Source organism: Montipora foliosa, chromosome 8 (genome assembly GCF_036669935.1).
Source record: "Montipora foliosa isolate CH-2021 chromosome 8, ASM3666993v2, whole genome shotgun sequence".
In the NCBI taxonomy this organism is placed as follows: domain Eukaryota; kingdom Metazoa; phylum Cnidaria; class Anthozoa; order Scleractinia; family Acroporidae; genus Montipora; species Montipora foliosa.
Genome location: NC_090876.1, coordinates 3,897,802 through 3,915,766, shown reverse-complemented (window position 1 = coordinate 3,915,766; position 17,965 = coordinate 3,897,802). Strand labels below are relative to the sequence as shown.

Below are 17,965 nucleotides of genomic sequence, written 5' to 3'. Positions count from 1 at the left end.
AAACAACCTTTGCCATGTTTCAGTTAGAGCAGCTTACACTTGCTTATTGACATTGTCCGACTTAATTAATTCAAATTCCAGTCACTTTTCATAGTTTCAGTGTTTTTGTAGTTTCTCAAGTCTGGTAAAAACAGCATCATCATGTAAAGTGTCATGACAGGAGCCAACAACGATTAATCAGACAATAGGGAAGGGCATTTGAACACCATTTTGGCCCGAGGGGGCAGGAATTTGAACAATCCAATCTTCAAAAGTTCAAATGCCCAGGGCAAAAGGAGGGGGGGGGGCCAGGGGATGTTGAAGCTTTGAGTTGATCGGCGCATAACTTCAACAAGAATGGGATTGAATCAAGAAAAAAAGAGTTAACAGATGATCAAGGTTTTGTAAGTCTAGTGTGCAAGCAGCATTAACAAAGGAAGATTGCCTTGCCGAAGGGGTGTTCAAACTTACCAGGTTTTGTATAAGATCCTTGAAGTTGGAGGGAACATTCTGAGAGGCTACATTCCTCGCAGCTTCAGCCTACCAAGAACGAAAATTAAAATGAAATTATGTCAATTTGGTGATAAAAATGAATTGAGCAGCACTGACCTTTAGCTTTTCAGCTGCTGCTGCCAAGGCGGCTGCTTCTGCTTCTCTTCTGAAAGAGACAAGAACTAATAATAATTATTATTATATCTTCTAAGTTCATTAAAACAGTATTGCAAGTGTCAAAGCATGCACAGGAAACAATCTTTCTCAGCACTGACTTTATGATGGGGTTCCCATGATTCTCACCTTCTTTCAGTGCTTGTAAGGTAAGCAATGTTCTCCTTAGCTCCAGGTTGCAGAATGCCAGAAGGTGAGGTCACTGCTTGGTTCATGACGTCAAGTGCTCGATTGAAGTGGACTGGTAATCACAAAAGGACAATTTAATATTTCCCCTTAGAACAGGAAAAGGCAAAAAAACGAAACAAAATGTTACATGCCCACTTGTATGACCAACCTTTGACACTGGGGTTGTTGAGTAGATCCTCACTAAACATTCCCTTCCACCCTGAATACCTGGCCAGAAATGATAACAAATAGGAGAAAGGAAAAAAAAATTGTATAATAGGGTTAAAGGAGACACCACATACACCTGTGTTGAAATGTCTTGTTTGTTGGACACAGTTTGTGTGTCCATAAATTATTTTTCAAGTACTACCATAGGGTGGAGAAAAAATTAATACTCTTCCACTTTAGAGAGAGCACATAATTATTAAAAAAGTTACTGTCTTTAATATCAAAAAAAAAATTAGCCAGAGCCCTAAACGATTTTAACATTATTCTGCACACAATTTAATTATACCGGTAAGTTCAATCTCTTAACTGGGGATAATGAGCCCTAAGGGAGTACTATTTTTTCCTAACTTGTCCCTAGTGTACTCTACTCTCCTCACCCTTGCAATCAAGGCTTGTCCAGTAGTCAATAGCTCATTGTTTAGGTCAAAGTACTTTCACTTTTACAATGTTAAAGCGGTTGCCAAAGCTTCCAGTAATTTTCCACAACATCACACGATTCTCACATGTCTCGCCTTATGTAAACCCCCCATACCATTAGTCAGCCACATTTCAGCTTTGCTCTTCAAGCAAGTGCCTTGAGTCGCACTCTTTAAGATTGCATTTTTCCCACCCTCCCACCCAACTGGAATCTTTGTCTTCTTTAATTGCTATGGCTGTGCTTTGTCTTGCAAAATTTTTGCATTCTGCTATTTCCATCTATTTTATTTTAGTTTGTTTGTTTTGTCTCATAGTTCGTTACATTATATTATTCCGCATGTTACTGCTGTTTAACTAAAAAAAAAATTAGCTCAATTTAGAAAACTCAACCCTAGGTGTGCAGGGAAGTGCACCCTGGGCTTCACTTTACCCCACAGTATGTGGGACAGCCCTCCTTGATTGCTTACTCCAAGATGGTACAACTCACCATCTGACCTATTCTCCTTCTAGAAGGGCACCCCTCTTCTGGTCCACCCTATGTTACATTCTAATGTAGGGTTGTCTCTAGAGACACCGCTACTCTAGGGGGTCCTCCTAGGGACACCGCTACCCTAGGGGGCATAAACTCTGCCTTCCCGGCCACCCAAATTTTGCCAAAGGATAGTGATTAACATAATAATTATGTAATTGAATTAAAAAATAAATAGATAAAAGGAGATTCTGTGTTCCTCCTTGTCTAGTTTCACAAGCCTTGCAGGGGTGGGGGGAGGAGTAATCATCATCACCCTCAGTTGCCCATGCCCCTCTCCTGGGAATGCAAATATTCCCTGCAGTCTCCCCTTTTTACATCACTGACCCTTAGGGACTCATTAATGCTGTAATAACAAGCATAGAAATGGGTATTTTCTCAAAAGGGAGTGGTATGAAGATGATACAACATCAGGTTACTAACCACTGAATGACTTCATCATAATTAGGACTGACACTTAACCATCCCCTCAGAACCTGCTCAAAACAAAAACAATATTCACAGAAAGGAAAGCACACACCAAAAAAAAATCAGCAGTAATGTCAGTCACCCCTGCCTTTGATGACCATTACTATTAATAAAATTGCTATCTGATTTTTTTAAATACTAGGCAATAAGCTTAACATACAGCAGCGATGCAACCTAACATACACTTTTTAAAAATATTTAAACAACACTGACTTGAATCCAGCGAGGAAAGAAGTGTTTCTCTAATAAACTGATGAAATGTTGTTGTGTGATGATGTCTTTCCACTCCATGACCCAATGGAATGGCTCTGAATAAAAGAAGATACACAGTCACATTAGGTTGATTTTAGGGTTTAGGGTTAGGGTTAGGGGGCCTGAATGACACTTGAGGTACCTAATCAGTAGAGAAGAGAATAAATTGTTACTACAGTTAGGTCACACTTACCCAAGTGTTGTTGATGAGGGTTAATGATAAACTCAGACAGACACTGTGATAACTTGGGATAAATAGAACGGAGAATGAATGCATCCATTGTACCTTTAGAAAACACCTGACAATAACAAATGTTAAAAAAAGACTTCTCAAACATGCAAGAAGGGTGAAAGAAAAAAGACTTCTAAAATGTCTGACCAACCTAAATGATTCAGAAGATAAGCATAGAATATTCTTTTGAGTCTTTCCCATTAATTTTAGGATATTAAATAATTTAAACCATGAAAAACAACAATAATTAGTATTGCAGTTGTCACTGCAATAAAAGCACAATATTATTGCTGGGAATCATTGCAAAATAGCCGGAAAAGTGACAACAGACCAGTAATGCAAGAATACCTTGGTCCATGGCTCAAGAATCATTTTTGCCGATGGATCTGATGGATGCCAGTTTGTTAGTGCTGAGGCAAGCTTGAACCTGATTGGAGCATACAGGGGTTCAAGGTGATCTCCTAGAAAAAATCATTATTATATAAAAGCAATGGACCAAAATTAAACCAAAAAATGACAGTAAATAATCATTACATGTACGTGGAATCACTGAGGGGTGTGAAAACTGAATCATTATTATATAAAAGCAATGGACCAAAATTAAACCAAAAAATGACAGTAAATAATCATTACATGTGGAATCACTGAGGGGTGTGAAAACTGAATGAGCATAAGTCTACATGTACATGGATGTAATGTCTACCATTTCTTTAAAATGTCAGTGACCTTAAGGTGAACAACAGCCTCTCATATTTATCTTGAAAACATTCACAAAATTACAAAGTCAAGAAACAAAAATAAAATGCTCTTGAATAACGTAAATAATACTTTGAATTGAAATCAAGCTTGAGCACATTCAAATCCCTTAGAATACTAGCATTAAAGTCAAGCCCGTATGCTTGAAATCTATAGTCCAGATGGGGAAACTAGGGTGCAATGATGAGGGTATTCACACACCACCAATGTCATGTGGGTTCAGATGCCAGACTCCACATCATTTGTAGATTGATTTAACTTTGCTCTAAGAGGTTTTTCTCTGGGTCCTCAGTTTTTTTCCCCTCACACCAAAAACCAACCTTGAATAAATTATTATTTGATCTACTTTACGTAAATAAGCTTGTTGCCGTTATGGTCGTTGTTTCTTCCTTTGATGTGAGAGCCACGTAACGCTAGTTTTGAGAATATTTCTTGGAGAACTCACCCATGAAAGGAAGCCAAGGGTGTATCCATGCATGTACAGGGACAGTGTCTGTCAGAGGATTCCATGAGTCTACCTCTGCCTATAATTATATAAAATGTTTATGGCAACCATGCAGATTTCACTCAGTATTCTTCCTCTCTTCTATTTTTTTAGCATAGTATAAGCAAATTAAAATAGTAAAATATCCACACTTGCTTAAATAGTGTCCTGACCCTTAAATAACTACTGACTGCATAATTGTTTTTGTTCGATTCTTCTTTTTTCCCTATTTTTCCCTATAATTATTGTAATGTTACATATGTATAATTTTACCATTAACGACCCCAAACATGTCTGTTCATTTTGGAGAAGAAAATGAGTTTGCCTGTAATAATATTATTGTTCTTTTTGTTGTCAGAAACTTAGAAAGTCAAAACAGAAGTACCAGTCCCCTTTAAGGCAGTCTGCCTCTTCCTGAAAGAAATTGAGAAATTGCATGCTGGCCACTTGTACTCTATTTCAATACTACATGTAAAAGGAAAACTTATTGCTACAACGCAAACTGACCTGCAAACGAGGAAGGATCAGTTGGTCTCTCATATTATCCAAAATCCACTGAGGAAGAACAGGACTCCACGCATTTATTAAGTTTAACATTGAATCACAATCTCGAGAATTCCACGAACTAGAGACAATAATATTATTTAAAACACTATCATTAGTAACCTTCAATACACAATTTCCTTGAGATGAAGTAATAATTTATTACATGTCTTATTAAAAAAGAGACACTATTTAATCAGAATCATGGCAACTTAGCAATCACGCATCCCCTTGGTATTACCAAACAAAAATGAGCCAATCATATTGATTTGAGTGTTTGTAAAAATATCAACCAATCCTGATCCTGATCCTGGCATCTGCACGAAAGTGAGATTCAAGTCCAAGGTAACCAGAGGTTTTTGTCTTCTCGCCCCTTCGCGACTCGTCTTTACCGCTTCATGGGTCTCTCACGGATCAAGAAAAACCTCTGAGACCAGATTCACTAAATATTCACCAAATTAAATGTGATCAAATCAACATCAATATTATTATTGATTCCAGTTCCAGGTTTTTGTTGTTGTTGTTTTCCTTAAAAAATCACTAAAAGATCCCTACCATACAGCTGAACGAAGAAAAGGCATCCAAACTTCCCATACAAGACGATCATACATCTTCATCCTAAATTAAATATGTTAGACACCTTGTAAACAAGAATGTTTACTGGCAATGTTTGTACTAATTTAGTCTTCAATGCATCTTTAACAATCCCATTACAGACAACTTGTTAGTGCCCAAATTATTTTCCATGTCTGAGACTTTAAACTATGCCTTCAATTTAAAAGCTAATGAAGGGCAACACTACTGCCGACTGTCAGTTAACTGTCTCCTTCTCGGTTCAATCCAAGGGATCTGGCAAGTGAGACTCTCTTGCTTACGTCGTCCTTTGCTGGGATAGGGTGAGAAGACTATTGATACTTCAGAATTAACAACACACTTGACCTGCAACAGTACATGTACTATTAAATTTTTTACATGAACTGCAAAAGCAGAAAAAAAACCTACTTCTCATCTCCATGGCTCAACCCTTGTGTAAGTGTTTGGGTAAAAGCAGAATTTTCTGCTTCTTTCTTTTCAAGTATTTCTTGCCATCGTACCATCACCTTCAGCCCATGGGAAGGGTCAGCAAGGGGATTCCATCCTTCAAAATGATTCCGCAACTGTAGGAAGACAGGATCAAATAATCCACAAACAAGTGGTCAGACCAATATTGACAAATCAGGGGTCCCATAACTTGAAGAAAAACCTCACTGTCTCCCTGTCAGGTTCTTGTAAGGAGGCAGTGGGTGTGCGGAAAACAAAGACCTGGAAAACGAAGACCCCCAGAAAAAATAACATACCAAACAGCAAATGACAAAACACATCATTCATGTTATTTAAAATAATGGATAAGCTATCTCTTGTGAATTACGGTAGGGACTTCATTTTCCACATACTGGCCTGGGTGCAGTAATTCGCCTGAAATGACTCGTCAGCCACAGGAAATACTAGGGATGTGGTGTTTGGTTACTCTACGTTCATCACTTTATATTTTTGTGGTGGTCTTCATTAATTGTTTGGTCTTCGTTTTCCACATACCGGCCTGGGTTTGTGGAAAACAAAGACCCTACCGTAATTCACAATAGATAGCTTATCAATCGTTTTAAATAAGGTGAATTATGTGTTTTGTTATTAATTTTGCTGTTTGGTATGTTATTTTTCTGGGTCTTTTTTCAGATTTGTCTTCAGTGAAAATGTATTTAACTTCACTGTACTTCGTAAAATTTATGAAACAAAAGTTTGCTCCATTTGCGATCAGTTTTTTGAATGCAGTTTTTTCAATTAATATTGTTACTTTTAATTGTGTATTTGGCCATGTACAGATAAGTCTCAAGTGTTAAATACCGATATATGCATAAAATGACCTTTCTTTACTTGGCATTGACTGGTATTTTGACATCTAAAGCAGCAGTAATGATCAGAGACATTATTGGCTTTGGTGCCTGTCTATCGGGTTTGTACTGGGTTGATTGACTTATGCTTTGGAAATAAATAAGCACCAAAGTTAAATGTACTAGGAACAGCTTTTCAGACAGGCAACAAGCTTTACCGGTCAAAGTTCTAAATGTTTAGATGACCATTTTTGCTTACCTCTGCTAAGTGATTGAATAAAGCAACTGAACGTCATCTCTAAGTTACATTTGTAAATAATCAATTATCTATGCAGATTGCCAATTCCTTACCAACGAAAATACAAGAGGTTCAGCCAAGGATGCCAGATCATACATCTGCAAACAAACAAGTAAACATAATAATGGTCAATAATATCCTTGCCCTGCTTATATTAGAATTATACCCAGTGGTATCTCATCTAATGCAACAATGAAGTGAAGTTGTACCTGGAAGAGAATGGTCACTGGCTCAGGTTTTTGTTGAAGACAACAAATCAGCATGAGATACCTTAAATTCTTCATAATAGCTCTCTTGCAAAGTATTGAAAATTTCTTCACACTTGTCAAGCGTAAGTGCATCATCATCCAATGAAAGAGATTGTTGACGACACCTAAACATTGAAATTCAGAAACAGATGGTTTGAATTGGAAATTGATCAGCATAAGAACAGTGGAAAGAGCTTGATTGGCTTTGTAAGTCACAAATTAATACAACCTGGAAAAACACCCAGATCTAATCAGTTTGCTCCACTACTATTTAAAGTGTAATAATGTTTTCTCATTTCCAACATTTAATGTCCTAGAACACATGCCAAAAATGCAAAATATCTACTCCAAATACAAATATCTTGGCAATATTAAAATTATATACCCCAAATTAGTACAATGTACAATACCTTTCAATCATTGTAATTATGTCCATCAACCTTTTAATGTCCTTTTCTTCCCTCGCCAACACAGTGGTCAGCTTTTCTTCCTCATGTTTAAGATTCACAACAAGATCTCGTTCATATTTCAGCCTATAAAATATAAAATATACAATACAGCAACAACCAAGAGGAAATAGTGTGGAACCTCTCCACTAAAGTCCTTCAGTGCTTAGAGCATCTCCACTAAAGTCCTTCAGTGCTTATTCAAGAGGACTAAGTAGGTTACTGGAGAGGGGAAAGAAATTAAAAACTTGAGCTCACATGGCAACATCGACAGAGCCAAATCAGGTAAACACAAGATGGGAAGTCCTAGCAGTCCTCCTAAGTATTTGCTTATTGGCATGAACTTGTATTTTATTCTAAAATATCGTATACTTTGGGCGGGTATGTATGATTTCCACTGAATTCCTTTCAGTGTGACAGTGTTGGTTGGCTGGCTGCAGTATGGGCGCTTTCCACTTGCAGGGTTGTCACAGATACATGTACCTCCATGTCCTCCTGCCTGGCCTGCATTTGGCCCCTGGCCAACACCTTGGGCACCAGTTCCCAAGCTTATCTACTGTCAATGAGTTAAATGCTGGAAGGAAATATATCGCCCACCTTGAGTAAGATGTGCATCTTTTGATTAGGTACATTAATTTTGTAAGCCATTGAGGTTTTACATGTATGCAATGGTCAGAAAAAGTGCATAGGCCTGCTGATATGATTTAACCCATTCACCCCTAAACCGGCCTAAACCAGCAATACTTAGTATTTTACTCTAATGCCAGATGATTTTACTTGTCAATGGGGAAGTTCCCCAGGCGTCAATGGGTTAAGATAAGGAGGTTGGTGCACTGGATCACTATCACAAGGATGTATGTGAAACAGAGGAACATTTTAAATGCAGCATCTGCAAATCAACTCATTGATGAATGTATGGTAGTTGGAATTTAAGAGGTGATTCATTTTTGCTTTTAACCATAAGAGAAAGTATTCTGTGGTAGTTGGCAAGATATTACAAATATTGGATATATCAGAACCAGTCTGTGGTATTTCATGCCTACACTATGAGTTCCAGAAGCTACTTACTGCTACTACAAAAGTGGGAAGGATGAGGAGACTTTGAAAAAGAGTGCCGCAAGGATGTTGTTTGTATTTTCATTTTTCCATGGAAAATGAGATAGCCCTAACCATTTTAATGGAAGGCGCGGTGGCCTCATGGTTAGTGTGCTCGACTCCGGATCGAGTGGTCTGGGTTTGGGTCCTGGCCTGGGACATTGTGTTGTGTTCTTGGGCAAGACACTTTACTCTCACGGCACCTCTTTCCACACCGGTGTATAAATGGGTACCGGCGAAATGCTGGAGGTAACCCTACGATGGACTAGCATCCCATCCAGGGGGGAATAGAAATACTCCTAGTCGCTTCATGCTACGGAAACCAGAGATAAGTGCCGGCCTGATGGGCCTTCTGGCTCGTAAGCAGTGACTTTACCCTTTACCCTTTTAATCTCACTAAAACAAGACATGTGTTTTAACTGGCAACAATGGCACTTTATTTGGCTGGGTTAACAAAGAGAAGAGTGAAACATTTCCACACATTTTCCCCATTACAAACCCTTGCCTCCTTTTTTTGGAAAACAGAACTGGTCAACTTGCAAGGGTAACCTGCCCCCCACCCAAGAAAATGGTGTACCTGAATCCTTTAATTATCATTCTGTATTCCTGATCCCTCTTTCCCTGGAATTCAAGCTTTATTGCTGCATACTTTTACCAAAAAGTTCCATGATTTTGTTAAAATCTTGTCAGTTCGAAACTTACTGCCTATCAGTTTGAATGATGTCTGTCTCAGCTATATCAATCAACAGATTCAAGTTGTATGTTAATTCAGGCATTGAAAATGCAGCTTCAGTATCTCTTACTGCAAAATAACAATTTAGGAAATGATGAGTACTTTAATGCACAAAACAACAAATTACTTTGAAGATCAAGATGTGTAATAAGAATAACATATGTGTAATAAGAATAATATATGGTCAGAGTCATTGTGTTTGTTGAGCTCTCGTTTTTACCGTCATTGTCATTGTCACTTCCATTGTCAATCCTATCTTTTGTTTGTTCAAAACAATAACTGAATGATAGATGGGTACCTGATGTTGTTGGAGGAACTTCTCCAGGTTTAGCATGCTGTTGTGCAAGTGAACCATACCCTGTTAGAATTTTGGTTTCTGGTCCTGTCATATCCACTACCTAAAATTTAACATATGAACACAATTTAATAGAATAACAGTATGGGAAATGTTGAAAGAAAGTTCATCACTAATAATTCTTTACAGGTTTTAGACAGATGATTTTCTGTTTTGCAAAGACAAGTAAAGAAATGTACCAAACATCATGGTTCACATAAATGTACATCTATGACAATGTTGTATTTTATTATTATATTACCTTTATCTTGCTGTGTTTAAGGGATATTGACGGCCCTTTCTTAGTCCCTCCTGAAGCCTACATTCAAAATACAACATGCCAGTTAAACTCTCTTCATTGCGAAATGAAAACTTAAAAACAATCATCTATGACAGATTTTATCAAGTGGTAATCCTCTCTTGGCTAAACCACATTCAGTAATGCCATAACAAATTCTAATTTTTGTCCTTTTGTTCACGAGAAACATTTACAGCCTGTCATAGTTTGTAGCTGCTCCGGTTTGGAGTTGAAAGTAACTTCACAAAGTTACAGTGCAACTGGTTTTTTTTAATTGAAAATAAACCATAATTATTACTAAACAATACTAACATTCCTTATGACTTATCAATAAACAATTACTAGCAATACAATACTAACATTACTAACAAAACAGACATTAATATCACCCAATACTTACAACAATGTAACAAATTATTATATTAACAACACTAAGATTATAAACAGGAGGGGAAAACTACTTTTTAAGACAGAATCCCAAAATATAAAATCCAAATAATATTAAGAAACCATACATCATTCAATTAAAGTTTAAAGTTGAAATATAATATACTAATTCTTTACCTCCATGTGACTCACATTTCAGTTTATTAGACAAACTATAATCTAGGGCATGTTGCAAATACAGTAAGTACTGAATTTCTATAAAGAATATGTTATATATTGTATAGAAAACATGAATTAAATAGGACAAAATGCTGTCCATACTTATTCAATCGATTTAAAGTGTTGTTGATTGTACACCAGGTTGCCAAGTGAACTTTAACTTGATTTACAACCTGTGATTTCAGAATGCCATTAACATTCACCTTAACTTCATCTGCTGTTTTGTAAACATACTTGGGTTTTGAGTAACCACCCTGCAAAATTCAAGGTTCAGAAATTAAAAAAAATCTTTAGTTTTCTTGGTATTTCCAGAAAAGACATGCTGGGGGAGAACAAAAGTATGTGTACTTATAACAAAACATGGAACTCGAAATTATTATTGACATTGTTAATGATTCATGATCACTTTTAACGCAAGACTTGCTATAAAATTTGTGTGATAATTAAATGATGGCCTAAATTTTGGATGGCAGTCTCTGTGTTTGCTCTGGCAAACACTTCTTATTAAGCATACATACTGGGGAAAAAAACAGCTTTAAAAGGGGAACAATCATTATTTTTCATGTAGTAAATAACATAGTCATTCTGTACATCTTCTGTCTTCTTCCACTGCTGAAGTTGTTCCCTGAATTTTTCTTCCTCCTCCTCCTCTTCATCATAATGAGGTCTCAACTGAAGTCAAATTTAAAAGAACAAATTAATACAACATACAGCTTTTAAGATGACCAAGTGGGTTCATACACCACAAGCATACAATAGGTGCATTGATCTCAATACTAATTCATGAACGACTACAAAAGAAAATTAATGGTTTAAATATTCATTAATGGTAAGTATATCTGATACAACTTTCTTCTTATTTCAAGAAACTTTTAACTGTTCGATTTTATTGGCGACAAACCCATTTAAAATGTCAAAGATTAGTTTTACCTCCTGTGCCTTCTTGCTTCTCTCAGGGCCGTAACTCCCCAAAGCACCTCGACCTTCACGTTTAAAAGCCTCCACAGGCATCACAATACCCTGACCTTCCTTCCCAAGACCTTTGCCAGGTTGATAACCCATCTGCAGTACAAAAAGGAAATACACCTAAATTACTAATGCCAAAACGACTGAAAGGTTATATGACATTGTACAGTGCAGCTCAGAGATAAGAAAACCAATATAATACCCTAAAAATGTAGATGCGTGTCAACACATATGCATAAAGGTTCATTAGTATCTGTGAGCTGTCTTATTGTCTTCCTTTTCACCCCTTGCCTTTGTTTACTCTCAATCGTCTGTGATGCAAATAATGTGGTGAAATTTATGTGAAAATAATTTGCATGTTCGCTGGTCGGCTCATCATTAAAAATGCAAAAATTTAAAAATATGAACATAAGCTTATTCTAATGTAAAGTCCTTCTGGCTTGTTATTTATTTTAAAGCCATCATCACGTTTACTTTCAGGAAAATAAGCTATCAACAAATTCTGCATAAAGAGCTTTTTAACATAGAAATTTACATGAAAGCGTTTGAGAGCCATAATAAACAAACTTCGTGAGGGGCATCTGTTACTCAAAGTGCACAAACACAGTTCTTCATCATTTTCAAAGCTCTTTTGAACAAGCGAATAAAAACCTTTGTGTCATATGCACTTTAAGTAACCTTAGTTTAAAGACACAACTCATAAGCAAAGGGCTCATCCTTAGCAGTTTTCTACAGACCTTCACTATTTAAAACTGACTATTGTGCCCCTTCAGTCATTATTGTATTATTTTTTTGTATTATTCTGTATTATTATTTGAAAGACATGATGCTGAATCAGATGTACTGGAGATATAATAGAGTGCTATTACCATTTTGGTAGCAAAGCCACTAATTTCAGTCATGATTTTGCTTTCTTTTCACAATTCTTTGCAGTAAAATGGTCTACTTATTTAATAATAGCATCATTTTTTTTAGATCTGGCTTGCTTATTTAACCCTTTCACCCCTAAATAAACTGCACTGAACCAGCCACAGTTAGTAATATTTTACCCTGTCTAATGTCAGACTATTTCACTTGTCAATGGGGAACCTTCACGCATCAATGGGTTAATTGTTAACTTAAATGAACATACTCTATTTTACCTGTTGAAGCATTTTCATTCCAAATCCTTTTGTGTATTTCTCCCACGAACCAAATTCCCTGTTAAAATGACCAATATATAGCTAAACAAACTAATTTTGCTAGTCTACCGGTAATTAACAAACAAAGAAAAAGATAAAAATTATATTAAATAATTAAAAACTTTTTTTAGCATACACCAACTTATTATCCATCACATTATTATTAAATCTGTGAAAACCATTTCCAAGATTTATTGAAAAAAACTACTTTTATATATTAAGGTTGCATAAATCAAGTCTTTAAACATGACAAAAATATGATACAAACTCAAGGATCTTCTTACTTTCCAGTCTTACGCATTTTATTAGCAAACACTTGTGTGCCTACAAATCAAAAAAAATAATAATAACAGAGTGAAATCAAGTAACTATGTCAACAACGGTACTACGAATATTGCAGATTTCACCTGAGGTTGGTAAATGTCAGTAGGGCTAGGGTTAGGGTTAGAAGTTTTATTTGTGGGAGGGGAGGTGATGAAAACTTTTAGTTAATTCTCATGACCTTGTCTCTGAAACAGCCATTGCTATAGTAAGCAGCCTACACTCTGAAGAATGTTCTAAGACAAATCATGGACGGGGTTGAGATGATTTACTAAAACCTTTCACTTTTCAAAAGAGAACGCGTAAACGTAAAACAAACCAGCAAAGACCAAGGCATTCTAAATATGCTAAACTGCACAATGAATATCAGAAAAATTATTATCCCGTAAAACCCGAATCTGCCTTGCTGGGTTACAGGAAGCCCTGCAGCACAAGTGAGTAGCATCCTTATTATGGCAGTGCTTGCCTAACAAGCAATGGCACAAATTTGACTTTGCCTAAATAATCATCACAGTTTTAGCCACATTATGAGGTTTATAACCTGCTGAGTATAGCAAAAAATTACTTTTTTGTTGAAAAGAATTACCCAGTGTGCTTGCATCTTTTTTTATTCCAGTGTTTTTAAACAATTTCTTGTCTTTAACAACAGGCGAGCTCCTTCCTGAACCAGTTCCCTTGTCACTTGCACTACTGCCAATGCTAGTTGTATCTGATTTTAAAACAAATTAATCACTCATGAATTTAAAAAGGCAGCAACTTTAGGCCTGTTTCCATTTGTTGCAAGACCAAAAAATTGTTACATCTACCATCTAAGTCAATACATTGACATCAGTAATTGAAATATCTTTGCAATAATCCTGATGTATTGGTGTAGAGAATTACCTTATGTAGAGTGACAAGAATTACATTACTGAAATTAATGTTTAATTGCATGTAAGAAAGGAATGTGGAAGAAACTTTTCATGAGGAAAAACATGTTCTAAGATACATAAAAAACAAGAGATCAGTTTTGATATTTACTGTAAAATGGTAAGCTGGCAAACCACTGTAAACCCTAAACAGATCTATCAAAAACAATTATTGCTTCACACATGACACATGTCGAGAAGGAGAAGCTTATTAAAAGTGGCTCAGAAATTAAAAAGGCCTGTGTGAGCTAGGGATAAAACAATGGAATACATAGTTTGGTGGCGTTTGGAGCATTTACCAAGGTTAAATAATAACAACCATAACAATAATAACCTATGTTTTTGGCCACAACTCGCACATGTATGTAGATAGAAACAACATGATTGAATGAGACTGGCACAATGTGAAATACTAAGCTAACGCAAGCAGATATATCTGTCGTTTTGACCTTGGTTACCAAGCTAAACCATGGCTGATCACAGCGTAAATCAAACTTTTTGGTTAACTTTCTATTGTCTTGTTGTTTACACACACAAAATATTTACCTAGATAAGTAAACTCCAAAATGCTAGAGTCTAAACACAGAAACAGAGGACTGAGGTTCAACATGCCAGTAAGATAAATTTCTGGCTTGTGAATAAATAAAGACCTGCCAAGCCACTCAAACATTATTTGTGAAAACAAGTACCCTGCATTATACAAGAGGAAGCTGTTGAGTGGGACAACTCTACTTTTCAAACTACTGCATTATTTCAAATTCAACACAAGTGATGAGATTAGCAGATCTTCCTTTAAGCACAGAACTGCCTTGTGCTGGAATCTCCTCCCAGATTCTTTAAAAATTCTTCTAGTCTTGGTTCTTTTAAGAGACTAATTAGGGAAAATAAGGACTTCCTAAAACTATAAGTTTTGAGAATGCGTCTTGTAGTATTTATTTTAAATCAACGGATTTTAAAGACTTTTAGATATATAATGTTTGATGTAAATTTATTCATTTAAACTTAGTGTTAAATTTATATTGTTCATTCTCCAATTTATTCTTATTGGCTTTGTTGCACAGGTCCACATCAGGACTTTGGTCTTGCCAATATTTGTAACCTGCTTAAAATAAACTACGTACTTATATTTACAATGATGATGAAGATGACAGCTTACCATCATCATCTGTATTTTTCTTATCTTTTCCCTTTTGTACAATTCCACCACTCACGAAATTAAGTGGCTTAGAATAATCTTTCTTTCTGCGCCCAGTATATCCTACAGGACCGTCGTCATCGTCAGAGTCTCTGTCTGCCCACATGCCATAAATTGCCTCTTCCTTGGTCATTTTTCGTCTTCTGAAGCCTAGCCCAAGTCCGTGCATCAGATCCATATCAGTTATCTCAAAATCCTCTACCTCGACGTCGTCGTCCATTTTGCAAAAATGGAAACTCCCCGACCAACCGAGAAACTAGGGAGATATAGTAACGATAACGGTCCCAAACGTTAAAACACTAATTGATAACAACTCTCAGCGAGCAACTTGCAGATCGTCCGCCATTTTTTTTAAGGTTTTTAAGCGTGATGATACATGAAGTACCTAGGTTCAGATATGAAAGGAGACTGCTGAACACAACTCGGCTCGTGCGTTTTCAGCTGCCCGCGGTAGGTACGTTATGTATGGGGACATATATTGTACCGTATACATAATATGTACCTTACTTATCTTGCTTAGCTTACTTAGACGCTTGGATTGCTTGAAGCGCTTGCATTCCTTGATCTGCTTGAAATGCTTAAATTGCTTGATGTGCTTGGGTTGCTTGAGATGCTTAGGTTACTTGAGGTGCTTAGATTACTTGAGGTGCTTAGGTTCCCTGAGGTGCTTGAGGTGCTTGGGGTGCTTGGGTTGCTTGGGGTGCTTGGGTTGCTTGGGGTGCTTGGGTTGCTTGAGGTGCTTGAGGTGCTTGGGGTGCTCAGGTGCTTGGGTTGCTTGAGATGCTTGGGTTGCTTGAGGTGCTTGGGTTGTTTGAGGTGCTTGAGGTGCTTAGGTTACTTGAGGTCCTTAGGTTACTTGAGGTGCTTGGGTTGCTTGAGTTGCTTGAGGTGCTTAGGTTACTCGAGGTGCTTGGGGTGCTTGAGGTGCTTTGGGTGCTTGAGGTGCTTTGGGTGCTTGAGGTGCTCAGGTTGCTTGAGATGCTTGAGGTGCTTAGGTTACTTGAGGTGCTTGGGTTACTTGAGATGCTTGGGTTGCTTGAGGTGCTCGAGGTGCTTCGATTGCTTGAGGTGCTTGGGGTCCTTGAGGTGCTTGGGTTCCTTGAGGTGCTTAGATTGCTTGAGGTGCTTGGGTTGCTTGAGGTGCTTCGATTACTTGGGGTACTTGAGGAGCTTGAGGTGCTTAGATTGCTTGAGATGCTTGGGGTGCTTGAGGTGCTTGGGTTGCTTGAGGTGCTTGAGGTGCTTTGGTTGCTTGAGGTGCTTTGGTTGCTTGAGGTGCTTGAGTTGCTTGGGTTGCTTGAGGTGCTTGGGTTGCTTGAGGTGCTTGGGTTGCTTGGGTTGCTTGAGGTGCTTAGGTTACTTGAGGTCCTTAGGTTACTTGAGGTGCTTGGGTTGCTTGAGATGCTTGAGGTGCTTAGGTTACTTGAGGTGCTTGGGGTGCTTGAGGTGCTCAGGTTGCTTGAGATGCTTGAGGTGCTTGGGTTGCTTGAGATGCTTGGGGTACTTGAGGTGCTTGGGTTCCTTGAGATGCTTGGGTCGCTTGAGGTGCTTGAGTTGCTTGAGGTGCTTGAGGTGCTTGGGTTGCTTGAGGTGCTTGAGGTGCTTCGATTGCTTGAGGTGCTTGGGTTCCTTGAGGTGCTTAGATTGCTTGAGGTGCTTGGGTTGCTTGAGGTGCTTCGATTACTTGGGTTGCTTGAGGTGCTTAGATTGCTTGAGATGCTTGGGGTGCTTGAGGTGCTTGGGTTGCTTGAGGTGCTTCGATTGCTTGGGGTGCTTGAGTTGCTTGGGTTGCTTGAGGTGCTTAGATTACTTGAGATGCTTGGGTTGCTTGAGGTGCTTTGGTTGCTTGAGGTGCTTGAGTTGCTTAGATTGCTTGAGGTGCTTGGGTTGCTTGCTCTGCTTACGGCTTGATTTATAATGTGCGTGGAACGTGATTTGGCTCTTCTGTATACGTTTTAAGCCTTTTGCATAGTTCGGAAATCTCGTTAAAAGCTCACGTTTCCTCTGCAACCCGCAAGAGTTTCTTTGCAGCTGTTGTACCAGTAAATGTTTCGCTTTACGTAGCAATGACCATTCTCTGAGGATACCTGGATACCTCGAACTTATTGCACACTTTTGGTCATTGCAACTTTGTTGGTGGGGAGCCAATTAAAGTGGGTCGGTCTTATTAGAACAAAGTGGGGTCTTATTACAGCTTTTACGGAAAATGTACCTTAGTGTCGTCTGCATGTATTCGAATCACTGTTTTTTTGAAAGAGTAATCCTCTTTTCTCGCGCTTTCTTACATTTATAAAAGGGACTTTAAGATTTACGACGCGGTCGCCAATGAGAACGAAACAAAACCAGAATATCATTGGTTAAAGACGTTAAAGGATTCAAAATAATCGTGCTGCTCGTGTGGCATGCATTTTAGCACATATTTTTTGATATTATCGAAAACGAACAACGAAGCACGAGGCACCCAAAAGATCGAAAGCGAAGTACCTTAAGTCGAAAACGAAGCACTCAAAACTCGAAAAAACAAAGCACCCTGGAAGATCGCTTTGACCAGAGCAATCGAAAGTTTTGGGTTTCAGAACAGGCACCTGAAACGCCATGTTTAACAGCCACAGAACAAACTTTAGCACATTTTGCCAACACAACTCTGCTTTCAGCACATAAAGCGGGCAACCAACTTAAATGAATGCACTGAGACATTTCACCACGGTAATTTTTTTCGTGTTTCCACTGATCCGCAAATTCTTTT

The 17,965-nt window shown here is 37.8% G+C and overlaps 1 protein-coding gene across 1 annotated transcript in view; it reads right to left on the bottom strand.

Moving 5' to 3' along the window:
- Nucleotides 1–15,576, bottom strand: part of LOC137968970 (tuftelin-interacting protein 11-like) — a 17,814-nt gene extending 2,238 nt beyond the window's left edge. The window contains exons 1-25 of the mRNA XM_068815462.1: nucleotides 15,181–15,576; nucleotides 13,703–13,825; nucleotides 13,080–13,119; nucleotides 12,757–12,814; nucleotides 11,579–11,710; nucleotides 11,240–11,320; nucleotides 10,852–10,902; nucleotides 10,007–10,063; nucleotides 9,709–9,808; nucleotides 9,380–9,479; nucleotides 7,547–7,669; nucleotides 7,159–7,261; nucleotides 6,942–6,986; nucleotides 5,725–5,879; nucleotides 5,278–5,340; nucleotides 4,687–4,804; nucleotides 4,141–4,219; nucleotides 3,288–3,400; nucleotides 2,901–3,006; nucleotides 2,669–2,763; nucleotides 2,411–2,463; nucleotides 983–1,041; nucleotides 775–886; nucleotides 589–637; nucleotides 451–519 (exon numbers count right to left, since the gene is read on the bottom strand). Coding sequence (XP_068671563.1) covers nucleotides 451–519; nucleotides 589–637; nucleotides 775–886; nucleotides 983–1,041; nucleotides 2,411–2,463; nucleotides 2,669–2,763; nucleotides 2,901–3,006; nucleotides 3,288–3,400; nucleotides 4,141–4,219; nucleotides 4,687–4,804; nucleotides 5,278–5,340; nucleotides 5,725–5,879; nucleotides 6,942–6,986; nucleotides 7,159–7,261; nucleotides 7,547–7,669; nucleotides 9,380–9,479; nucleotides 9,709–9,808; nucleotides 10,007–10,063; nucleotides 10,852–10,902; nucleotides 11,240–11,320; nucleotides 11,579–11,710; nucleotides 12,757–12,814; nucleotides 13,080–13,119; nucleotides 13,703–13,825; nucleotides 15,181–15,439 — 2,343 coding nt within the window. The 5' untranslated portion in view covers nucleotides 15,440–15,576. The remainder of the gene's footprint in view (nucleotides 1–450; nucleotides 520–588; nucleotides 638–774; nucleotides 887–982; nucleotides 1,042–2,410; nucleotides 2,464–2,668; nucleotides 2,764–2,900; nucleotides 3,007–3,287; nucleotides 3,401–4,140; nucleotides 4,220–4,686; nucleotides 4,805–5,277; nucleotides 5,341–5,724; nucleotides 5,880–6,941; nucleotides 6,987–7,158; nucleotides 7,262–7,546; nucleotides 7,670–9,379; nucleotides 9,480–9,708; nucleotides 9,809–10,006; nucleotides 10,064–10,851; nucleotides 10,903–11,239; nucleotides 11,321–11,578; nucleotides 11,711–12,756; nucleotides 12,815–13,079; nucleotides 13,120–13,702; nucleotides 13,826–15,180) is intronic.
- Between the last annotated feature and the right edge of the window lie 2,389 nt (nucleotides 15,577–17,965).